The following is a 25,488-nucleotide window of genomic DNA, read 5'->3' on the forward strand; positions in this document are numbered from 1 at the left end:
GTTATGATCTCATGGCTTGTGAGTTGAGCCCCGCATTGGGCTCTGTGCTGACAGCTCAGAGCCTGAAGCCTGCTTCAGATTCTGTCTTCCTCTCTCTGTGCCCCTCCCTCACTTATGCTCTTTCTCTCTCTCTCAAAAATAAATAAACATAAAAAAAAAATTAAAAAAAAAAAAACAGAAAAAGCCCTTTCTGTATGAGGCTTACATTCTTACATTTGGCTGATTGACTACTTAAAAAAAAAAATTCCTACTTCCTCTTTAATATCTCTGTCTGCACACCTCCACATACCTTATCCCCAAAATACATATATACATATGCACACACATACATACAATACTATCTACATATGTGTATGTATATAAGATATATAAATCCCTTGTGTCAGGCAGCTCATACATTTTTTTTCTTTTTTTATGATATAACTTGTAAATCAGGGAATTATGTTTAACAGTAATGCACATTCTAAGGATTTCAAATCTGTCTTAAATTTTTTTTCAATGTTTATTTATTTTTGAGAGACAGAGAGAGACAGAGCGTGAGTAGGGAAGGGGCAGAGAGAGAGGGAGACACAGAATTCAAAGCAGGCTCCAGGCTCTGAGCAGTCAGCACAGAGCCCGACGCAGGGCTCAAATCCACGAACCATGAGATCATGACTTGGGCCGAAGTTGGACGCCCAACCGACTGAGCCACCCAGGTGCCCCTCAATTCTGCCTTTAAATATTCCCTACTAGGTGTACTAAGTTTTCCACTTACTGTTCTGTCTCTATAATACGTCCTCTGCATTACTTTGTTCACAGACTTTTTCCTTTTCTTTGCTTGACTGAAACAAAATTAAATGAAGAGACGAATGAGGCACCATTTCTGCCTGAAAGTTCAAAAGCAGTCAGAGATCAGTGGCAGGTTGTTTTCACCAGCTCCTGGTCAGCTTTTCATAGTGGAGGTATCTGAGAGAGAAGGTCACCAAACTGAGCAAAGGATTCATATTTTCAGGGGCTTTTGGAGCTTGAAGGGACTTAGGCAGTTGTTCATCTAACTCGTAGAAAATCAGTAGAACACTGATTACAAATAAGGGGTATAGTAATGGATTAAGACACTTCCTTCTTTGTTTAGAAGGATATCAGAGAAAATCTTCAACAAAACTTTCTTTCCTTAAAAAGAGTCAAACTTGGGGTGCCTGGGTGGCTCAGTCTGTTGAGTGTCTGACTTTGGCTCAGGTTGTGCTCTCAGGGTTCATGAGTTTGAGCCCCCTATCATGCTCTCTGCTGTCAGCACAGAGCCCGGTTCAGATCTTCTGTCCTCCCTCACCCTCCCCCTCCCCCACTTGTGCGCATGTTCTCTCCCTCCCTCCTTCTCTCTCTCTCTCTCTCTCTCTCTCTCTCTCTCTCTCTCAAAAATAAACTTAAGAAAAGACTTGTAAACATTTTGTCATCACTAGCCTGTAGTTCTGTGTGGAATAAAAAAATTGTGAAGCAGCAAACAATGATTACTGACCCTCTCTTTCCCACCTTTCTTGATGTTGACACTGTTCTACTTTGCTCTTCTGGTGGGTTAGATGCCTTGGGGGTAGAGATGGCTCTGAGCCACACCCAAGCACCAGGAGCGTGAGGATCTGCCTTTTCTCGGCCCAAGATTCCCAGTTAACTCCTATGCAGTGATCCTGTGAGAACAGGCATTATAGGGGTGGTATCAACATTTATTCCATGATGACAGGGCAACAGTTGAGCAGCACTAGTATATTCTATCCCTGAAACTCAAATTAACACATGAAAGTATAAACCATATTCTTCAACTTCATGTTATAACTCTTTGGTTGTAATTCTCTCTCAAACTCCTCCCTAGAACTTTCTCCCAGGCTGGAGTTAGAGTGGATGTCACTGTGGTTCTAATTATGGTTTGCTTCATTTGATGTCCCCCCTCCCCCCAACATAAGGCTATTGCTATAAGATGTCCTAAGGGATGGCATCCTATGGTCAGGACACTAGGAATGGAGAATACCCCGTGTTAATGGATCATTCTTTAACTTCTCTCAGGTCAGATCCTGTCCTTGTTCTGGGAACCTTTCTCTCTTGACCTCTTGAACATAAAGACTATACTTAATACACTGTGTACATGAAAACAAAGTAGGTAAAGCAATATCAATAATTCTGTCATAACCTCCTCATTTTGACTTTTCTTCAGGGACTGAGATTCAGGAGGTGCTATTAAGTTAATATTATTGGTATAAATTTCATTGCTTTTTTTTTTATATGTTCTTCGAAATTTCTTTGGTGTATGGTTGTATAAGAGCTATATACATAAGGAATTTTATTTTATGCACATTTAAGTGTCAGAATAAGTTCATAAAGTAGTTTTCAAAATTTTTCTCTTAAATGGTGTTTATCTGAACATTATTCAAGCTGAGACACATGGGACAAGGGCCTCTGTGCGTGCAGTTTGCAGTGTACTGGCTTAGATCGTGGGTCCTGGGAAAGCACACACTCTCTCTCTCTCTGAGGTCTACCTCCTGTGTCCCCTCAGGCCCACCACTATTGTTCATTGCTGACAGTGGATGGTGATTTGGAGCCTGTAGTTATAAACTCTCCACTCAGCGAGGGCTTGCAATCTATTGGAGCCCAGATGCTACCTTAGGAATCACATAATTCAAATGAGGTTCAATTTTGTTTAGGGACCACAATCTACTTAACGCCCCAAATTGGTATTCGTCACATTGGCTAGGGTCATCCATCCTTTTAGGACCAGTTTCCCAGTCTTTAAGTTCATATAGTTTGGTGTTGATGATGATGATGATGATAAAGGCAAGCAGCTATTATCATTCATTTAAGTGAGTACTTTCTAGTGCCAGGCATGTCATGTATGGAATTAGTGGTTCTCACAGCAACCTTGAAAGTAGGCAATACGATCCCCATTTTATGGATGAAAACCTGGGCTCAGAGAAGTTATCTTACTTACCTTAAGCCACATAGCTGGTAATGAGAATCGAGGTTTCATTTTAATCTGAGTCTTTCTACACCCCCCTCACCCCACCTATGTGCATTGCACCGGTTATGTTGTCTCTATTTCAAAACTGAATATGTGTTTTAGAAAAGATGGGAATGTATGCTAGGGACACCTGTTGGCGAATTTGACTTCTCTTTAGAGTTCTTTACATAAAGATGATTATTTGAAGATAGATGCCAGCTCCATGACCTTGTCTTCTTGTTGAAGACTTAACTCATGATTTAAAAAAGTCACCCAAACAGTTCAGTATTGAAGGCAGATATGTTTATTAGTATTACTGATACCACCACTTAATTTTATTCAAAGAACTGGTCTTTGACATTTCTCAGATTGGTTACTGGCTCTAAGTGGCTGTAGCTTATTGAGAATCTGCAGATTTATGTCTCAAATGGTGTTCCCCAGCCACCCTTCCCTCCCCACTGCCTTGTTCAGTGAGCAGGGTAACTTGCTGGCCCAGGCCAGCTACAATATTATGGTTTCAGTGTCGGTCATGCAGAACCAGCCCTGTTCTGATTTCAGAATTATGGTTGGCTGTCCTGGTGTAAAGTGACTCCCTCCTTTGAAGGAGGGTGGGACTGGGGAGCAATAACATTAAAGGTTATGCTAATATTCCATGCTCGTGAAGGTTTCCTGGTTTCATTTGAAGCTGTCGTTTAAAATATATGAACTTCTAATAGTATCGATAAAGAAGTGTGAAAAAAAGGTGTGCATAGAAGCAAGCACACGTATTTTCCAGGTCATGCATTTTTTAAATAATAGATGTGAAAAAATGGTTATTTTTCTTTAAGACAGAGATTTATGAGTGATTTCTTATAAGTTTTTTTTTAGAACTCGAAAGAATAACAAAACCCTAGTATGTTTCCCTTAATCCACTGGAAATAATTATAACATTAATCACCATTAGAACTAAAGGGGAAATGTATTATAGATTCAATAACATCCATTTTTATGCCTAACAGAAATGAATTTATGATTAGTGAGGGACAAAACCCTTTATTTTTGAGCATTTTGAACCTAAGATGTACCAGATAGGGGGGTTGGTAACCTTTGGGAGGATGGTAGCAGTGGTGGTCAGGTGGTAATTACCCATCGTCCTGAGCCCACATTATGACTGTTAGGAGAACCTTATGGTCCTATCCTCATCATTTGGATCTTTGGATTTTCCAGCCCCTTTTCTGTGTGGGTCCTGAAATAAACCTGATTATTTTCATGGAACCACCTTCATTCTCTTCCTCTGCTTGAAAATGTTGGTCATGGCATCTATGCCTCCTTGTTATTACCTGTTCCTTGTAGCTAAGGCAGGCACACCAACTTTGGACGTTACTCTCACTGCTGTTGGCCTGGCCCAGGTCCAATATTGATGGCCACAATTAGCAATTTACACTTGCAAAAATTGGTGGTGGTGGTGATGGGAGTAATAAAGAGTTTTATAGATTCCCTTTTACATAAAGAAAATTTCCTAGAAAATTATGTTTTTGATAGGAGAAAAAAGTTGTAATCTATGAAAGACTAACAATAATTGGCACACTGATTTTCAGCCCTTCCCTAGGGTACAAACACACTGGAGTTCTCATGGTCAGGCCATGTAGGACACAGTTACTGAGCGCATTGCAGGGAAGAGTTTCAGAGCTGTAGGCTACTTGTTTTTTCCTGCACACGTAAAATTTCAAGTGCTGTAATTGTCCACTTATGATGTCATTTTGGAGCATACAGCAGGACTACCGAAAACTTAGTTTACACGTTATCTTGGATAGCTTATTGTTTTTCTGGGTTTTAGAAACACGTGGTGAAGAAATGGCTCAAATGTTTTTCTTCTGAAACACTGGGTCTGCTCTGCTAAATGTAACGTTCAACAGAATGGATGTTTATCCTGCTAAATATCCGCAAAATGTTTGGTAAGGCCAGGGTGGAAGGCTGCCTAACTCAGTGTATAATTTTGTGGTAAAGATAACATGGCAGAAAGTGCATCCTGACATTTGGAAAAAAAAAAAAAGAAGTGTTATTTTGCCAGAAAGATGTTTCCTTAAAGTATAGGTTGCAACTCTCAGGCAGATCCGGACTAGAGGCATATTTTGCTTGGCTTTCACAGTATTAAAAACAAAAAGTCTGACCACCTAGGTTGGAGACTCTGTTTGCTGGTTGTCCACACTCCCACCACTTGCTTTTGTCTCGGTTGCTCACGTTACTCCCCAGGGTTCTGAGACGTTTCTTTTGTGTCTCTTCCTAAAGAAAGCTATTTGTAGGCAATGTCTGATTGCCAAGCCCTGAAGTTGCCATTGGACTGTTAGAAGAACCTCCTTCTTGCTCCTGCTCCTTGCTCCTCTTGGCTTCAGCCCAGGTTGGGCAATAGCAGGCCCCTGCTGGACTTTGGGAAAAGGAAAATGGAAGGAGAAGGGGAAGAAGTCCTGTCTGTGCTTCCCCAGCACTGGTCCCCCAATGTCCAAGGAGGTGGAGGGAAGCCAGGGAAAGGCTGCTCAATGCCATGCTCTAGCCAGGGAAGGAAGAGAAAACACCCCTCTCCTTACTCATCTTGTCTTCCTGTGTGCTTGTTTCTTGCCCCTGTATTTTTTAACACATGTGTGGGGTCCAATTAATCTGTTCTCATTTATGCAGCATACAGTTTTGAAGTCCACAGAACGTGGGTCACTGCGCCGGGGTCGTGGAGGGCAGTAGGGGAAGATACCCAGATCTGTCACTGCTGTGAATTTTAGTTCTATTATTGTGGTTTTAGTTCCCACGTGAGAATTTCGAGGGTCAACTATATCCTTCACCAACCATACAATATCCTTAGAATTTTTATTTCTGTCTCTTAGAGACTAGAACTTGTATTCTCTTGACAGTGCACAATAGTTGCTTAACACTTTCTTCTGGCTCTTGAGTAGATCATTTTCAGAGACAGGGTACTTTCCAGCATCTTTTTTTTTTTTTTTTTTTTTTTTTTTTAGTAGGCTCTATGGTTTATTCTTTGTTTTGCTTCCTTTACTCATCTTTGAACAGGGCGATATCATTTTGTCCGCACTCATTTGCCAATAGCCAGAGTGTGGGGTTCACTTTGATTCTGCCCTGTTTGTTTGCTGGGGGAATCCCTTTCTCGAATTTCCAGGCCAAAGGGTAGGCCATGCAGCTCCCAGCCTGAACGCCAGGATAGGAGCTCTGCTTCCAGGTAAGAGCTGCTCCTGCCCTGCCAGCTTTTTCTACCTGCTTCTCTGCCACTCTGAACCAGGGGCTGTAAACTCAGGGGCCTGAAGAAGTTAGGCAGATGAAACAAAATTATTATGGAAGCCATTGGTCTTAGACATTATGCAATGTATGGTGGCTGTGGAAGGCATTTAAGTGCAATATTTCTAAAGTGCTTTGCCCTTTTTTTTTTAATGTTTATTTATTTTGAGAGAGAGAGGGGGAGGGGCAGAGAGAGAGAGAGAGACAGAGACAGAATCCCAAACAGGCTCGGCACAGAGCCCCATGCAGGGCTGGGCTCAATCCCACGAACAGTGATGTCATGAACCATTACATCATGACCTGAGCCAAAATCAAGAGTCAGATGCTTAGGCAATAGAGCCTGTGCTTTACCCTTTAATTTTTTTATTAAAATAATTTTTTTAATGTTTATTCATTTTTGAGAGAGAGAGAGAGAGAGAGAGCGAGTTAGGGAGAAACAGAGAGAGATGGAGACAGGATCTGAAGCAGGCTCCAGGCTCTGAGCTGTCAGCAGAGTCTGACATGGGGCCTAAACCCACGTGTTACGAGATCATGACCTGAGCTGAAGCCCGACGCTTAACTGCCTGAGCCACTCAGGTGCCCCTCTGCTTTGCCCTTTAAACAGTTTGCCCATGAACCAAATATGGTATTGGAGTCTTTTGTGTGAGACCGTGTTTCTAAAACAGTGTTTCTTAAACTTTTTTTGATTTTTTTTTTTTTGACCAAGTATATGCACATGATTTTTTTAATTAATTAATTAATTAATTAAAAGTTTATTTATTTATTTTGAGAGACAGAGACAACATGAGTGGGAGAGAGGGACAGGGAGGGAGAGATAGACTCCCAAGCAAGCCCTACACTCAGTGCAGAGCCCGATGTAGGGCTTGAATTCGTGAACCACGAGGTCATGGCCTGAGCTGAAATCAAGAGTTGGATGCTTAACTGGGTAAGCCAGCCAGGTGCCTCTGCACTGATTATTTTTAAAACAGAAGTCCAATATTTTATATTTTGGGGATTCTTTTCTGAGAGTAAATCTCAGAACTGAGATTGCTTATTCTAGGAGTCTAAAAATTAGTAGCGTTTTTTGTTTGTTTTTAAATCTACACCTTTATTTATTTACTTTTCAGTTAGTTTAAATCCTTGAGGGGTACAACATGGATTCTCTGGCCAATGGCTTTAGCAGGAAGGTAGCTTGGGAATTTGGCATGAACCATGCCACTATTTCCATGAGCGTGAGTTACTTTTCCCCAGATTACTCTGGTTTTATTTGGTTTGCCACCAGGAGTCACTGTGTTGTTCTTTGCTTTGTACACATAAGCACATCTCTTGCCTAGATAGAATTCAGTTTCATCTCGAGCATAAACACCTTCAATTTTAAGAAGAGCTGTGTGCTCCCTCTGGTTCCGGAGACCCCACTTACACCAGCAAAAATGGCTTTGGACCCCAGGCTTCCAGACATATTTGTCATTTCAGGAGTCCTGTTCTCAGCAGGCCTCCATGGGTTCCAAGATGGCAGAAAGAGACTAAACATTAGTAGCTTTTGATAAATAGATTCCCAAAATGTTTCTCAAAAGATTTATGCTGGTTTACATTGCCTAGGCAATGTTTTTTTACTGTAACCAGAATTCAAATTTAAATTATTTTGTGATTTTTAATGGATGAGGTATTATTTCATTCTTTTTTAATTTATATTTTAAAATTTATTAGAGTAGTGGAACATTTCATTGGTTAGTAATGTTATCTTCTCTTATAATAATAATATTCATAAAAGATATAGTAAAATGAGCAACTTATGATAAAGTAAATCAACAAGCACAAAATCTTCTTAGATCACCCCTCAAAAAAATGACTTTATCATTTATCTGCAATAGATATGTCTTACTTTTTGTGGTATAATGGCCACAGTTATCTTACTCTATTTTATTAGTCCTTGTCAATAAAAATGTTGCAGAACAGAGAACTGTGCATCAAACAAGAGTGGACTGTTAATATTTTTGTGGTTTATAAGGAAAGAAATTTTCAGGGTGTTTTCCCTGGGGAAAAAAAAGTTTAAATCTAGATATAGTTGATTTTTCAATATTGAGTTTTATTTCTGGAAAACTATTATACCACATATAACTTCTCACTAGTATTTCATTACCAATGGATTTTGATACTGTAATTCTTACCTTGAGATATGTGTACCTCTGAGCCCTTTACCTTCTCCAGCAAATCAATGAGTGTTTTGCAGACAAATATTACTATTCCTGCTAGATGGATTCTTTTCCTGACTTTACCTGTCATATAAATAGCTTCTCCCCATCATCTTGGTTTTAATGAAAGTATGAAATCTATATACTTTTATTTTTCTGTATGCCATCTTAGTAATATATACTCAAAACTACATGTATAACTTTTGCTGAAATATCTTTTGAGTTTTACTATACTACTCTTTTGAGTCATAAAAAAGACCCAAAAGATTTTAAGCCTTGCCCATGTATTATGAACTACACATGATTTTTGTTTTGTAATGGACTAAAAACCCATTTACTTCAACAGAATTGGACCAGGTTTTAGAAAATAAAAGCATTTATCCATGGTGATGCAGAATTGTAGCAGTGTTTATACTTTTGATCATTCCTTAGAGAAGTATTACCTTGGTAGACAACCAGCTGGCTTCAGGGAAAATTGTACCCTTGATACATGCTTAAAACAGCAGTGTAAAACGTAACTGGCTGACCGTGCTGGTTTTGGTTAGGGTCACTTTCTTATTATTCATGGTATGCTGGGAGCACAGGGGATGATATCAGTTTCTACCCTGTAGAACTCTTATGATGGCCAGACATAGTATTTCCCTTTGTTGTCAACACTTGAGAAAAATTTGCCAAGTGGAGACTTATGAATAGAAAAGGAGAGAATATTAGTAATTGTGGTTTGTTTTCAGAAGAGAAAAATGCAGTTTTTCAATGTTATTTTAGAAAAGATCTTAGGAGTTAAAGTTTAAAATTCTAAAAAACTTTTGTTTTTAACAAATAGGGCATGATTTTTAATCCCAGTATTCTTTAATTTCTTTCCTAAGTATGTTTTGTCCTAGGACATTGTGGCAACCCATATTACAGTCCTTTGGGACCTGGGTTAACTCATCTTTGTTTCCCTAGTATTGGCACATGTGAACAGTTCAATAAATTGTTTTTGACATGAACCAGTGACCTTGGAATTTTTACAACATTAAAAATTAATTGAGAAATTAAATGGGAAACATAATAAGATGATGGTGATTTTTCTGGTTGGTACCAATGTTCCAGACTTTCTTAGTTGGCGTTGTTTTATCTCCTAATTACTGGCAGAGTAGGGAACAAAGACAGGAAGCTCAGAAGGTTCTCTATTATGTAGCTAGACCCCATTGTTTTTTTGGGCAGTGGACTACAGATGCTGTTACTACCTGTAAGTTATCTTCATGATTCTAATTGGCCGATTTACCTTTGAAGTTTTTTTCGGGAGAGGAAAGCCATTTCAGACAATCAAGCTGGGAAAGGATCTATGTGGCATTAGTGATCTTAGGAAAAAAATGTCTTTGTGTCTGTTTCAGAACAGAGGATAGTGAGGAAACCAGATGCATGGTTTTCCAAGAAAGAGGGCATGATGAACAATTAAGTTTGATTATATATTTTTATATTTGGGATGTTATATTATGAAGAGATTTTATTTCCAGATCCCAAAGGGACCGATGTGCATCAACAACAAAAATCAAACAGCCTGATTTAAAAAAAAGTAAAAGATTAAAGAATTTTCAGTGATGAAACTTCACTAATCATCAGGGAAATAGAAATGAAAACCACAATGAGATACCACCATATACCTATTAGGATGACTGCTATAAACACACACACACACACACACACACACACACACAACAAAATGACAAATGTTTTGAGGATATACATAAATTGGAACCCCTATGCATTGGTGGTGGGAATGTAAAATAGTGCAAATGCCTTGGAAACTGGTATGATTATTCCTCAAAAAGTTAAACATAGTATTACCATGTGATCAGCAGTTCCACTTCTGGGTATATACCTAAAAGAAGTGAAGGCAGTGACTTGAATAGATATTTCTACACCCATGTTCATAGCAGCATTTTCACAATGGCCAAAGTATGGAAGTAACTCACATGTCTGAGAGATGAATGGTTATAGAAAATGTGGTTCCTGCATGCAATGGAATAGTATTCAGCCTCAAGGGGGGAAATTCTGACACATGCTACAACATGGATGAACCTTGGAGACATTATGCTAAGTGAAAGAAGCCAATCACAAAAGGACAAATATTGTATGATTCCACTTATATGAGGCTCCTACAACAGTCAAATTTATAGAGTCAGAAAGTAGATGCTGGTTGCCAGGGTTTGGAAGAGGGGACGAATAAGGAGTTGTTGTTTAATGGGCACAGAGTTTCCGTTGGGGAAGATGAGAAAGTTCTAAAGGTGGATGGTGCTGATAATTGTGCGGCAGTATGAATGTGCTTAATGCCATAGAAGTGTTCAGTTAAATGGTTAAACACTTGGGGGCAGTTAAACAGAATGGTTAAAATGGTGGCACCTGGGTGGCACAGTTTAAGCGTCCGACTTCGGCTCAGGTCATGATCTCATGGTTCGTGGGTTCGAGTCCTGCATTGGGCTCTGTGCGGTCAGAGTAGGGCCTGGAGCCTGCTTCAGACTCTGTGTCTCCCTCTCTCTCTGCCCTTCCCGCACTCACACTCTGTCTCTCTCTGTCTCTCAAAAATAAATAAACCTTAAATTTTTTTTTTTTAAAAAGAATGATTAAAATAGTGGAACAAACAAAACTATCTGTATGGACATTTCAGTCAGCCCATAATCATAACCTAGATGCTAAACATGAGTCATCTGTGAATTATCAACCCCTTCTCCCACACAATATGTCTATATTACCATGGTAACAAAATAATACTACTTCAGTGAAGGTAAACTACTTGAATTAATAAATGTAGTGGAATGGTACCACCATTGGTCTTCACTGTTGGATCAGGTTCTAGATTTGCCAAGAAGTGTATAGGAGCTATTGTACTCCAGCTTCTTCATTTATTATGAGAGTATAATCATATTGACAGCAGAATTTTAGTTGTGGTATTTCTGAATGCTTCTGTTGCTGTAAACTCCAAAGAAAAAAGTCTCCTAGAACTCAACATGGTTCTAAGGCTAGAAGATGCAGAAGATACAACTCCCTGTGTTTCCAAAAGTACAGCTTGGCTTTGCACTAGGTCTTGTTAACAGTTTTCTAAAATAGTACAACATGGAAGTCAATAATGTTCATATCCAAATGACATGTTATAGCTTTTCTTCCTGAAAAAAATGCATAGGAGTTGCAGGGGAGATGGGTTATGAGTTTATGGAAATATTCTAAATCCTGCTGAAAAACGATAGAGCCATGATAAAATGAACACAGTAAAAAAGCTTGAGAAGTGGCTGCTTTAGTCATTGAAAAATTGTCTAGGCACAAAAACATGTTGAAATTTATGGATGGTTGTGTTTTGCATGATGCTTAAGCTAACGGAGAAAATGAAAAAAGATCTTTTAAGACACATTTATTTATATATTTACTCATGGCTTAACTGCATATTTAATAAATGTCCACCAGTCCAGTTAATGCCTTTATCATCATGGTGACATGACCTTTTATAAATAGAGAAATGAAATTTATGTTCAGTACCAGGGAAAGGAAATGTTCTGTTCATGTTTTTGTTACAAGTATGCATTTAAAAGGACTTCTTTTTTAATGTATTTTATAGCTCTGTGCAGTCTCTCCTAAAAGCTTAAGGGCATCGGAGTATTGGATGTTTAATGATTCATTTAAATCACTGTGTTTGTATGCTTCTTCCTTTTTTTTTAAGTGAACCTTAAAACATTTCTTGAGTCCTCATCCACAACCACACATTAGGTATTGTAGTTAGGTACATAATACATGATACCTTCTGAATTTTGTGCTTTTGAATGAGTTAGAGTCTTCTGGGAGAGAGAGTACAGATACCCCCACCTACCTCTCTAAGAAAAAGAATACCCTTAAAAAAAAAGAAATAAAAAGATGCTTAAGTATGTTTTCAAGCTGTTTGTTTTAATAATATATACGTTTGTCTCCAAATAATAACATGAGCATAATTTTCTCAATTTAATGCATATTTGTCATATGGTATGTTCTGCAATAGACATAAGCAGTTTCTGCCTTCAAATTTGTGATTTTGAGTGTGGTTGGAAGGGCTAATATGACAGATGTACACAGGGTAAATTACTAGTATTCCTAAGAGAGAGATAGCAATGAGTGTTGCCTTGACCCTAGTACTTGACCCTTGCCCTTGTACCCCAGTTTTATATTTCATAGAATATCCTTGCATTGTCAGCTACTTCAAATTCTGTTAGGAAATGGTCGCTAGAATGTATATAATATAATATGAAAAAGGGGACCAACGAGGAGGTATTGTGTGAGATGGGTCTTGAGGGAGGGATAGAATGCCTGCCAATATGGGGAAGGAAGTCAGAGGTGGGAAAGTATGGGTCAGATTCACAGAGTAGTGAATGGTCTTACGTGACCTAAGCCTAGAGGGACTCTAAGGAAACAAGCCAGAAAGGTAAGGTTGACTGGTAGAAACATGTTTATCTGACATGGTTTGAAATTACTCCTGAAAGATGTCCACTTTTAATTTTTGCAAGAGTAGTTTGTCCTTGACTCTTCAATATTTGAGCTCTGATTGTACAAATAATTCAGACAAGAATGAACCAGTGAAGATGTCTGTAATTTTCCCAGACATTTCATGCCTTTGTTAGTAGTATTTGTTCATTCTTTTCCTGTTGATTTTACTCAGTTCTCTGTGCTCTGCTTGCTCCCTTACCTACTTTTTTCCACATGGGTGATAAAGCCCCAAGGATTTAGTTTTTCTCCATTTACTCCACTTTCCTACAATAGCAAAATATTTGTAACCCCACCACTAATATCCTTGCCAAAATGGACTTTTCCGGACTTTCTCTGGAGTTCATGACTGTTCTTTCTCTTTCAGCATTGGTATTTCTCCAGTGGAATATCAGTACATGGTCTGCGCATGAAGATCATGCAGATTAATAATTGTTATTGGGCATATTACACATTTGCTAGCCTGTGATTAATTGTGATTTTTTTCTGGCTAACATTTCAAATGCATTTGGCTACTAAACAAGAAAACATTAAAAAAAATTCATTCGCAATGATATTTGAAGCTAATTTAAATCATGTTCTTAATGATTCTGGATTATTTAAATACTGATGAATACATTCTTGATTAATGAAACACAGGTGTGTGATTTTACTATTACTTCTGCTTATATGTATTTATAAACATTTGATTTCAAAAGGAAATGGTAAGGGCCCTGCTATGGTGTTTCTTTTGCTTTTCATTAGCTTTATACTCAGATAAAAACAATGTATAAAAGGGCTGTAAATTACCTACCCAAAGTATTACTTTCTTAATTTATCTTATGAGCAGTCAGAATAGGCTACTGAACTTTGTGTTGGGTGGGTTGAAATGCTCTGTAGGAGAAAGTCTTGCTATGGAGTTTGAGAAAGAAATATATATATATTTTATATATTTTGCTTTTTGAATATCAGTATTACACATTCAGGCGTATGCAAGCTTAATGCTTCGCTTGTCTGTATCATTTTCTCCTGGAATGACAGCTTAACAGTTTTCCTGGTTGGATTGTGTTAAAATCTTTAAAGGCTACATTCACTAAAACATATGTCCAATGTTTGGGCAGCCAAAATCTGTGCAGTCATTTTAACAGAGTATAACTTAGCAATCCTGCTATTACCACAGATATCTTATTGTCATTTCTACATTAAAATATCCTCAGTTTGGAGTCTACTATTTCATAGTTAAATTGTGGGATGTGCTGAAGTATACTTTTGCCTATCTTAAAAATGGAGCTAGCTAAGAAAGCAATAGCTTCAGTAAATCACAGGAGGACATACTTAATATAATGAAATTATTTTATAATAGGTTTTTATCTAATTAACTTTTCTGGAGCATCTGCCATATTCTGAGCATCGTACTAGGTATCCTGCATAGAGAACTTGAAGTGATAGCCATTTGTAATGACGTCTGGGTAGAAGAAGTACTACAGGAACACATCATGGAACAGTCAGACCAGGAACAAGGCATCGCCAGGGTTCCATCAGAACAGAGGTGTCTTGATCTGTCTGCTGTAAGCAACCTTGCTGAGTGTTCGGTATTGAAATTCTGATAACTCCTCTTATGATAGGCTGCCGCTGGTGCCCTGGGGGAGAGGATGGCTAACTGAAATAGTGAGAAAGTGAGACTCCATGAGAGAAATCCAGGGCCAACCAGTACTAACGGACTTAGCAGCCACAGGCTATTTTACTCCTCCTAGCCTTTCAGAATTGCTTTTAAAGTTTTCTTGACAAATCTTCTGGAGCCATAGGGAACAAAGCCCTTTTGTTGAGAGGTAGGGGATACAGAGAACAGTTATTCACAGCCCTGGTCTTTAATTGGCTTAGCTTTCCCTGGTGCCATTTGTTGCCTCTAACTCACTGGTGCTCCATCTGCCTGAGGCCAGAATCCTGGAGCAGGTCTTAGTGGCAGAAAGTTGAAGAAGCAGATACTGGAAAATCCAGCCTTACGTGATCTTTCCTGGCTCTGATAGGTTTAGCTTTTCATATTGAAAAGTTGTTTAAACTCCTTTAAATTTTTTTCAAGTGGTGAAATAGGTTTATCTCAGAAGAAAACTTGAAACTTTAAACATTTCTTCTAAAGAAAATGAATTTTAAAGTATTATTACTATTTATATTTATGGTTATTTTAAAAAGGTTAACAGCTGTCCCTGTTGAAAGGTACCATATTGGTGTTTACTAAATATATCAAAATACTAAATTTGGCTAGCAGTATGACTTGGCAGTTGTGTACCATTGTGCTTAAATGTATGAAAATTAAGTGCCTGTTAAAGTTGACAAAAAACATGCAATTTAATCAGAATATCTAATTGAATCACAAAGAATAGCGTAACACTGTCCAATTTTCTAGATTTGTAATGATCTCATCAGAGTATTAGCAAAGTGTTAATAATTTCCAAAAGTATAGAAAAAACCAATCATCATAAATTCTAGTAAATTAAAACTGCAAATGATAAAAAAGAACATACCAAGTTGAATTTATTTATATCTTACAAAATTATTGAAATGCATTTATAGACTAATCTTTAATAATATATGCTAATTCTTTGATGATAAGACTTTGACAATATCAATGTGACTTCTAAATTTTGGCAATTTTCAGAATTTTGATGTAATTTTATTTTACACATTTTAATACTTTTCAGATGTCAGAGTTGATTTTAGGAAGCAAAAATGAAACTTAGGTGCTTTCCAAATTAAATTAAGTAATCAATCTAAAATGGTCAGCTCACAGCCTAGCACATAGCAACTTGCAGGACAACCAGTTGTTTATGATTACCATTATTTCTGTCTCTTCTCTTCTTGCCACACTGTCTCCCTCTGGTTTGTATACCATAATAATTTCCATAAACTCACAGTGTTATTACTTTTTGTTGTGTCTACCCTTTAGCTCTTGGTGTTTTAGAAATTTCTAGAATTTCTTCTGTAACTGTCAGCATAACTCCTGATCTAAGAACATGCATGTACATAACACACATATGGAGGTGCTGAAGAATTCTGTTTCCTCCTATACTAATAGCTGATTTACCGTGCTGTCTAGGATCCAACAGTTTGAGGGTCAGGAGGTGAGCTGGATATAATCCTGACATGGAGCATATCACACAGAGACTGACAAGGGAAGGCTGAATCCCTGTGTTTTTAGTGTGCCTATTTGCTGCTGGAGTTTGGGACCTTAGGGTTTCCTTGTATGTGAAGCTACTCCAAAATGCCATTAAAAAAACCCCAAAACACATTGTTAACGTTTTTTGAGGAGATTATGACTACAACATAGCAAGTACTTGTTGCCTTCACCATTAATTCAAGGGCTTTACCTTTATTTATGACTTATTGAGAATACTTTCAATAATATAAAAATACTTTTTACATAAAGTGAAATACAAAAGCCTTTCCCAACAATTCCTTCACTGTCACTCTTTAGGAGGAACAAGTTTTGGTAGTTCGGAATAAATCCCTCCAGACTGTTTACACAAGTTGACTCAGTACATACAGCTAGTTTTATTGGTGTCCCACTGCTGTGGTAATTGGGTTTTTTTATTTGTTTTTTTGTCTTTTGTAAAAATGAAGTTATATTGCTCTGCAGTTTGCTGATTTTACCAATTAATTTACCATAGGCCTCTTTCCATGTCCTCAGTCTTTTTCATGACTGTATAATACCCAACTGTATTGCTATAGCTTGGTTTATCTAGACTTTCTCCTGCTGAAGGACACTCAGATGGTCTCTGGACTTGGAGATTTTTGTTCTGGCTACATCTGTGCTTAGTTTCCCACTACATTCTGCAGGATTTAGGAAGCCAGGCTGTCTGCCCTGGTTGGTTATCAGCCTCCAGGGATCATTCTGAAGGCTGTCATTTGATCTTGCATGGGACTCAGCTCAAATAAAAAACACCAAATCTGTTGTGTGGAGGTCTAAGGTAACAGTAGCATTTTTATAGAAGTGTCTCATTTCTACCTCCTGGAGATTTGAGATGCATCCTCTAGCTGGGATGGATTTTAACGAGGTCATCTCTGGACACTTAGGCATTGGCAGATTTCTGAGTTTCAGAGCAATAAGAAAGGTTTAATTGTAAAATCTGTTTCTTCTCATTGGTAGATCAGCATTGCTTTGAGAACACATTTGTTTTTTCATGATCGTGGACTGTTTTTGTCTTTGTATATTCCTAACCAGGTGCGTTGAAATTTGTGACTTTTGTAAATGGCATAATTAATCACGGTCATAAAATCCAAGTAGCAGTATCCCAAGGTTAGCATTTCACTGGGGGTGGGGATGGTATTCATTAAGGTGTCCATAAAATTTTATGTTCTTAAGTCACTATTTACTCAGTATATACAATAACTTATTTTTATCATGGCTATTGGCCATATCTTAGGGTTTAACATCTGCTGACTGAAATGGTTGCATACTTTTAAGATTTTAAACTCTAATTGCTTAGAATGAAGGAAATCTTTTAGCTTATGTACATATTTTTGCTTGGAAGATCTTATTTCATATTCGCAAAATATTAATGTAGAATTTAAGAAAGTTGTTATCAAATTATTAGACGTGTAGAGGAAAATTACCCCTTTGGTAACATGTAATTATTCAACGTATTTTAAGCAGTAACTTGCTGTTGATTTTAATATTTTTTACCTTCCAACACAGCTGGCATCCTGCTATGATATCATAGCTATTCTTTTTGATTTATTATTGTACAGAGTATATCATGCTGTGTGAACAACCACAGTGAGCCGGTATTGAGAATATATCTTTATTGTTTGTGACATTTCCTATGTTAAAATAGAGTTGTGGTCGTTAACCAGGTTTTAATGCACAGGGACAGAAATGGTTATAACGCTTTTACTTCTGCAGGGATTTCTTCCTGCTCAGTTTCCTTAAATATCTAGGAGCTTGAGTTTTTCCTGCAGTGCAGCTTTTATATGCTATTTTTGTGTTTTCCTTTTCCACAAAATAATATTTTCAAAGGCTATTTATTTATATTGCAAATACACCCCAAAATGAACCAAAAAAAATCACTTTGATTCCTAAAGCAATATGAAGAAAAAATGATTTTGAGATGACAGTGTGAAATACAGTAATTATGTTTGTAACACAAAAGTATTTTATAATGGAATGCATTTTTGATGACAAGATTACAAATCTCATTTTTCTTTGGTAGTAGGATTAGAAACTATATTGAAAAATTTTGTAACAATGCAAGTACCAAATGACTGTCCAGTGTGAGAGAGTTTTAACTTCCTTGGCATAAAATTGTATTATTAATTTTAAATTATTTATTGGACTGAAATCAGTTGTTTTTATTCCTTAATCAAAACTGCCATCGTATGCTTGAAAACATGTATTCTCTTCAACATCAGATTTCCCCTTTCTTTTCCAGTCTGTGATCAAAACAGGGCGACTGCTAATCAGTCATGAGGCTCCCTTGACAGGCGGCTTTGCATCGGAGATCAGCTCTACGGTTCAGGTAGAGTCACTTCTTGGCACTGATTTTAACATTCGTGCGATGGTACTTGCCAATTCCAAGAAAAAGTTACTTATCACGATACATGCACTTTTTGGAAATGCATGTTTTCCATTTGACTCCACTGTCCTTTAGTTAGTTAGTGGTCTAATTACATCTTCTGGAAAAGAAATCTTGAAGTAATAAAAACTGAAATTTTTATTGGAAGAAGAAAGTTTGAAGTGAGTTTACAAAACAAATGTAAGTTCTGTGTGCTAGGATAACAGGAAATGAAAACTTTTAAATGAATGTGGTATTTCTCTTTTGATAAAACTTAAGCTTTTTATGCAATATGTTGATTTTCACAGCATTCACCTTAAAAAAGATGAATCTGTCAAAAGGTAATAATATAAATTCAATAAATAATTTCAAAAATCAATAATTAATTTAATTAGTTTAATTAATAATCATATTATGTTATGCTATTAGCCACGCTTTAGAAATGGTTTAAAGCCTTCTTTTTTAAAAAAAAACTTAGTTAAACTGCAGCAAATTTTCCCATATACTGCTTTATGGAGGAGTTTTCTTTAAAATATTTGTTTGCATTTATCTCACAGATAGGAAATTAAGATGATTTAAATAAGTTTCATTTTTCCGAGTTTTTTAAATTAAAAATTGAATAACGATTTTAAATATAAAGTATATGCTTTTTAAATTCAGAATATCTTTACAGTTTGCAAACATTTTACTTCTCTTTACTGGTGTTCAGATGATTCTGTTGTTAAGATACATGTAAGTTGAGAATTCCTTTAAGTGTATGTGGTTTAAAATTTTGATAAATTTTAAAAAGTTATGATATATGAATAATGATAAGTTGTTATAGGTTAAGCTTTTAACCAGTAAACAATGATTTCTACCAATAAATTATTTTTAAGTGCAAATTGATGACATTGTAAGCACTTTGAAATTAAATGAAGCAAATTTAAACAAATGTTTATAAAACTAGATTGACATAATCTATAATTTATAGTAAAAAATTATACTGCTATTTTTATATGTTATATATTGTCACTAACGGAATTAAGAAAAGCAAATATTTGAGTTTGCAGATTTGTTTTTTTATTTATTATATAAATTAAAATTTGAGGCATACTGTTGCTTATCATTATATAACATGAGTGCCTGGTATTGTACATTTTATTCATTGAGTAACATAATGTACTAACTTTGTAAAAAAATGGGGGTGCAAGAACAAATCACCCTAAAACCAATATGCTATTTCAAGTCAGAGGCAAAACTGGAAAAAGAAACTGGAATTTTCTGACTCCTAGTCAATATGTAGTCCACTAAATCATTTGAAATGCTTGTGACTTGCTAATAGAATCTTGATCTAATAGCATTATTCATTTTGCTCACTGAATTCCATAGTGTTATCTCAAAAATTTCATTTTTAAATATAAAAAGAAAACAAGTACAACGCAGAATTAGACATTATCTCTTGTGAAGTTCACTTTCTCTAAGTGTGCTTAAGCTTGATCTCCATAAATTATTAGTAAGCTGCAGTAAGTGTAAGATATTTTTCAGACTGGAAAGGAATTAGAAAGATCACCTAATTTAGTGTCTGTCGGTCTTGAATAACGTGTGGACTTGTGTTCCCAGAAAAATGTCAGGTCTCAAGAATACATTTGTGAATTTCAGTTTGAGGACCATCGTATCATGAGTTAAACAAAGTCATTGCAAAAAGCTAACACGAACAAGATCATAACCGCTGTGTTAAGACCAGATCCTGAAATTACTTGATAATAATTGGTGGTAAAAGTTGTGAATGAGATTATCCAAAATATAATTATATTTGTATCATAACATGAAGACAACAAAACAAGACACCTTGTAACCCTCTCAGACTCCCAAGAATATGCCCATAGGTGTCTGCAGTCTACAGTCTGAGAAATCATGGCCTCATCTGACCCTATCCCTTTTACACACTCGTGTTTGTCATCCAGAGTGCATTTCACTTACCCAGTTTAAAAAGAGAGTGGAAGATCTGGAGCTAGGACAGGAGTCTGGAGCAAATGTTGAGTGTGTGCATATGCACTGTTTATTCAAGGTTTCCCCGAATCCCAGGAGGAAGATAGAAGTTTTAAATTTATCATAAAATGTTCTGTTTTCCATGTTAAAATCATTCAACCAACCAACCACAAAATGAATTAAGGCAATGATGTAGAGGGGTCTGCATTTGATGTTTTGGGGAATTAGTATTTAGATTTAGTAGTATGAGGATGAATTTGAAAATACAGGTGTTTTTGCTTATTCACATTTTATTTGCACAAATGGAAAGTATGAAAAATGAATTTTAATAAAATATATCAACATAATGTCCCCAAATGTTTGCCGATTGTGGCTTTTATGTACTGATAAGAGAGGGGGAATAAAAACACCTTGAGAGGTTTTGTTGTTGTTGGTAATAAGATTTGCATATAATTTGCATATAATTTGCATGTCTGAATGATAAAATCTACTTTTCCGTAATTGTTTCACGCACATATGCAGCTAAATGCAGTGTACTATATTGAGCATCTTTTTTTATGGGAGGCCTCGTTCCCTGTTACAAGTGAAACCTACATCCTGTTACCAGGGCCTTGGATGATTTAAACTGAAATTACTTAAGTGTGACATGCACTTACTTTCACCACTTGGAATGATTCATATTTCCATATTTCTTTTTGTCGTATAAACTACAATGTAAGGTTAAAAAAAAGACAAAGCAGGGTTAAGATATTGAAAGCCAATTTTCTGGGACAGCAGGGAAAAGGTACACAGAGAACTTTTCATTGTTGTCTTGGAAAACAAGTCTGAAACTATGGATGAGAATGATCTATAAATTTTGAGCACTATTGATTAAAATACTGAGTTATTCTCATTGTTTTATCAACGAATGTAAATTTTATGTAAAAGTGAGCACACACACACACACACACACACACACACATCTGCTCCACAAGCACTAGTTTGTGGAAGATCTCCGGTACTTCAAAAGGTCATGGTTAATCTTATACAAAATTGCTCTTAATATTATAGTATTTTCAGAGAATGAGGATTAACAATAAAACTACTGTTTTTAAATATGTTCAAATCTGAGAGCACCATTTTGTTTCCCTTACATTTTGAATTATTACCCATATTAAAAATAAAAAATATTGAAGGCAATACAGCACTTTAGAATATTCTTTTAAGTGTATGGTCGGTATTTTTAGATAGAAAAATTAGATCATACTATATAAAATTGAATATCAACAGAACATTTTTTTCTGCTAGGTATAGGAAGTATATTGCTGGCATTACTATTAAGGGTTTTTTGTTGTTGTTCTACAGATAAAATATGAAAAGAATGAATATGAAATGTATTCATACTTTATTTACATAACTTTTCAATTTACGGCAGATGCTCTTCCATCATACAAGGAATTCATTGTCCACATCTTAAGTTTGTTCGTGCCTGTTGCCTCTTTTTCATAAAGAAAATTTTATTTTATTAAAAAAGTATTCATTGTTAACAGCCTTAGTATGAAGTAATGTTAAACTCACAGAAGTGACTAAACATAACATTTTTAGAACATGTTTGTCAATAGCTTCTTCGTGAAATTTATATGAATGCTTACGGAAATCAAAACCAATGCATCGAATCTAAGAACTGCTTTGCATTCCTATTGGATTTAATTTGGATGTTAACTAAGAGGCAGAACAAACTGAGGTCTGGTGTATTTGGCTTCCCCGCTGGGGAAGATTTCTTGGTCCATCATCCAAAGCTTCCCTGTCTCTTCCCATCTAATTTTACATTCCCATCTGTTCTCACTTTGGGGGTGAAGGAACTTTTTCCTTCTTTCATTTGACACATACTGAAACTTGGAGATGTGCTACTTTTAGGGAGGTATGCGTTCCATTGTGCACCCTGATTTGTAGAAAAGCACAAAGACAACAGTTTAGGTGGTTCATTGACCTCACAGTGTAGTTTGAGCAAAGATTTCATTGTTTCAGAGAATTATATAAATTAATTATGTGTGATGTTTGTATTCCTCAGCTTCATGTAACCCCAGGTTAAAAAAAAAAAATCATTCCTTTGCAAAAAGAAATGTGTTAACCTTATCCACTTTAATATTCCTCTAATTAATTTATATTATATGCTCTAGAATGCAATGTTCAAAATAGGCATTATTTATTTAAATATTAAGGCCAAGTAATTTATGGCATTTGAGTAGCTTTAAATAGTATAATTTCTTTAGCCTTGTAGAAACCAACCTTTATTATTAATTTCTAACACATTCCCATCATGATGAAATAAATCTTGACTCTGATAGGCTTGTGATAATTTTTTTCTTCTGGATTCAATGCTTAATATGGGCGCCAAAAATTTTAGGGATTGGGGTTGGCTTAAAGGTTTGAATTTTTTTTTTTTTTAACACATGGAAGCAATAAGTCTGCAATAAAGAGTCCAATTGGAGAGGATGGTAAGTTTCCATACCATTGTTCCATCCTTTCTGTGCGGTCTCTTTTCCTAGAATAAGAACTCAGAAATCGTGCATACTGACATATATTTTTAAGGTAATCATATTCTAATAGTTTGAGAGGATTTTTATAGGGTTTACACAAATCACTGTGTAAAAGGAAACTTTCATGATTTCAAATAAAGGAATTTTTCTTTTCTTACTGTTTCATGCTAGAAAGGATTATACAGAAGGATTTTTTAAAATAAACTTGTTATTACTACCAAATTTATGAACACTCTGTTTAAAAACATCAATCTGAAGAGGGAAAAACTCCTAAATGGTCTTGAGTTTTTATCATTGTGGAAAATGTTATGTTATATTAAAATTATGATGTTAAAAAGTAAGAGTTATCAGAGAAAGCTGTCAGAGTAGTAATTTGATGAATAGTTTATTGCAATTTTATAATCTTAATTTTTTAATTTATATTTTTAACCAATGATGCATTTGCCAACAACAACGGATATAACATCCAGGAGAAATGTACTTCTGCATTAAAATCTATTTAGATGGAGCCAGAGCATCAGAAAAGCAGTTTAACATAGAGTATTCAGATATAGGATAGCCTTCTTTAACATGGAACTTCGCCTGGAAGCCTGTTCAGTGTTCAGCAAACAGTTTCTATGGCCATAGATGTGAACCAAAGACTAAATCTTTCCAGGGATACATCACGGCCGGGGCCACTGCTTCACTATTTGTAGTCATAACCAGGTTACATGTGGTGGTCCTCCTTCTTCCCCTGATCATGCCAGTGTCTCTTTCTCCTTTGCTCAGTAGTATAAATGTGGCCAAGGCTCCATCTTTAGCCCTCCTCTCCCTATTCTTTCTTGGGCAGTCCCAACCTTTGGGTGGCTATTCTTGAAACTTTCAAATTTGAAATCCTTCAGGACTTATTCTGCCTTTTGAGTGTTAGACTAAAAATTTCAACTCCATGCTAGTTTTGTTAGTGATAAGAAATTTGTATGATAAAATGGTGTATGTGTAAGGATTTTTAACATGAGACTGAGAAAAGGTGGGCATTAGCACATGGATATCCTCCAGTTTCTGGAAATCAGCTTATCTCAAAATGAACTCTTATTTTTCCTCAACTCTTTTGGGACCTTTTATTTTTTTTTTTATTTATTTATTTTAAAACGTTTATTCATTTTTAAGACAGAAAGAGACAGAGCATGAACGGGGTAAAGTCAGAGAAAGAGGGAGACACGGAATCCGAAACAGGCTCCAGGCTCTGAGCTGTCAGCACAGAGCCCGACGCGGGGCTGGAACTCATGGACCGCGACGCGGGGCTGGAACTCATGGACGAGCTGAAGTCGGACGCCCAACCAACTGAGCCACCCAGGCACCCCTTTCAGGACCTTTTAAATTGTCTTGTTATTTATCTCTGCCCCTCAGCCTCTCACATCTTATCAGATTACTATTTACTGTTTTCTTAAAACACATCAAATTTTGTGCATCCTCTGTTTGAACACCTCCAATAGGTCTTCTTGGGCTATAGAAGTAAGATCTTTATGTTGACACTGAAGATCTTCATCTGCCCAAACCAATGTTTCCAGTAATATCTCTCACATCTTTATGTGACTCCAATGTACTGTCCTACTGGCCACTTCCTGAATGATAATTCTTGCAACCACACTTTATTGAGTGCTTTGGGCACAGCCTTAATTTGGGCATTTCATTCAAGAAATGGAGTTCTTGTTTTGTGACACAAATTTAGTAGCAAAAATAGATGCTAAACAGATAGTTATTCAACGGTACATGATTAGATAGAGAAATATTCTGAGGACTATGGGATTATAAAAAATTTACTCACCCAACCCATATTCAAGCTGAGTCAACTCTTGGAGGATGAGTATGACCCCGTGAGTGAAGGTCAGTGGTGGTTCTAGGCAGAAGGAATACGGAGGCAGGAAAAATATTTGATTTTCTAGCAATTTCAGTGGTTTGGTTATGGTTGAAGAGTAGTATATGAGGCTATAGCACCAGGTAAGGGTCAAGAAGTTGGTATGGTTTAGACCCTAAAGAATCTTATATGTAATACTAAGGAATTTGTTTTTGCATGGAGGAAAAAGATGACAGAGTAGAGCCAGCTCCCATAGATAATAAATTTCAGTTCTCCTATATAATTTATTTAAAACACACCTCACAAATTTCCTGGCAAGTAGGAAATACAGCTCTTCCTTAACTTTATGGGGTTATGTCCCAATAAACGCACTGTAAGCTGAAAATATTGTAACTGAAAAATGCATTTAATATACCTAACCTGCCGAACATCATAGTTTAGCCTAGCCTAACTTAAATATGCTCAGAACACTTATATTAGTCTGCAGCTGGGCATGATCATCACACACATAGTCGATTTTGTAACAAAGTATTCAATATCTCATGTAACTAACTTATTGAGTACTGTGCTGAAAGTGCAAACTAGAATGTTTCTAAGTGTATGGGTTGTTCCCCTTCGTGATTCCTGGCCAACTGGGAGCTGCAGCTCGCAGCCCTGCCCAGCATCAGGAGGAATATTGTACCACTAGCCCAGAAAAATATCACAATCCAAAATTCGAAGTATAGTTTCTATTGAAGGTGTATCACTTTCACACCATTCATAAAGT

General features: G+C 36.5%; 1 protein-coding gene and 1 pseudogene across 2 annotated transcripts in view; one reads left to right on the plus strand and one right to left on the minus strand.

The window, feature by feature from the left end:
• The window catches only part of BCKDHB (branched chain keto acid dehydrogenase E1 subunit beta), a 219,254-nt gene that overhangs the window by 136,701 nt on the left and 57,065 nt on the right, over positions 1-25,488 (plus strand). For both annotated transcript variants that reach the window (XM_042986716.1, XM_042986714.1), the window contains exon 9: positions 18,279-18,365. In XM_042986716.1, coding sequence (XP_042842650.1) covers positions 18,279-18,365 — 87 coding nt within the window. The remainder of the gene's footprint in view (positions 1-18,278; positions 18,366-25,488) is intronic.
• On the minus strand, positions 7,329-7,655 carry LOC107180378 (annotated as a pseudogene).

This window comes from Panthera tigris, chromosome B2, assembly GCF_018350195.1.
Source record: "Panthera tigris isolate Pti1 chromosome B2, P.tigris_Pti1_mat1.1, whole genome shotgun sequence".
Classification (NCBI taxonomy): Eukaryota; Metazoa; Chordata; class Mammalia; order Carnivora; family Felidae; genus Panthera; species Panthera tigris.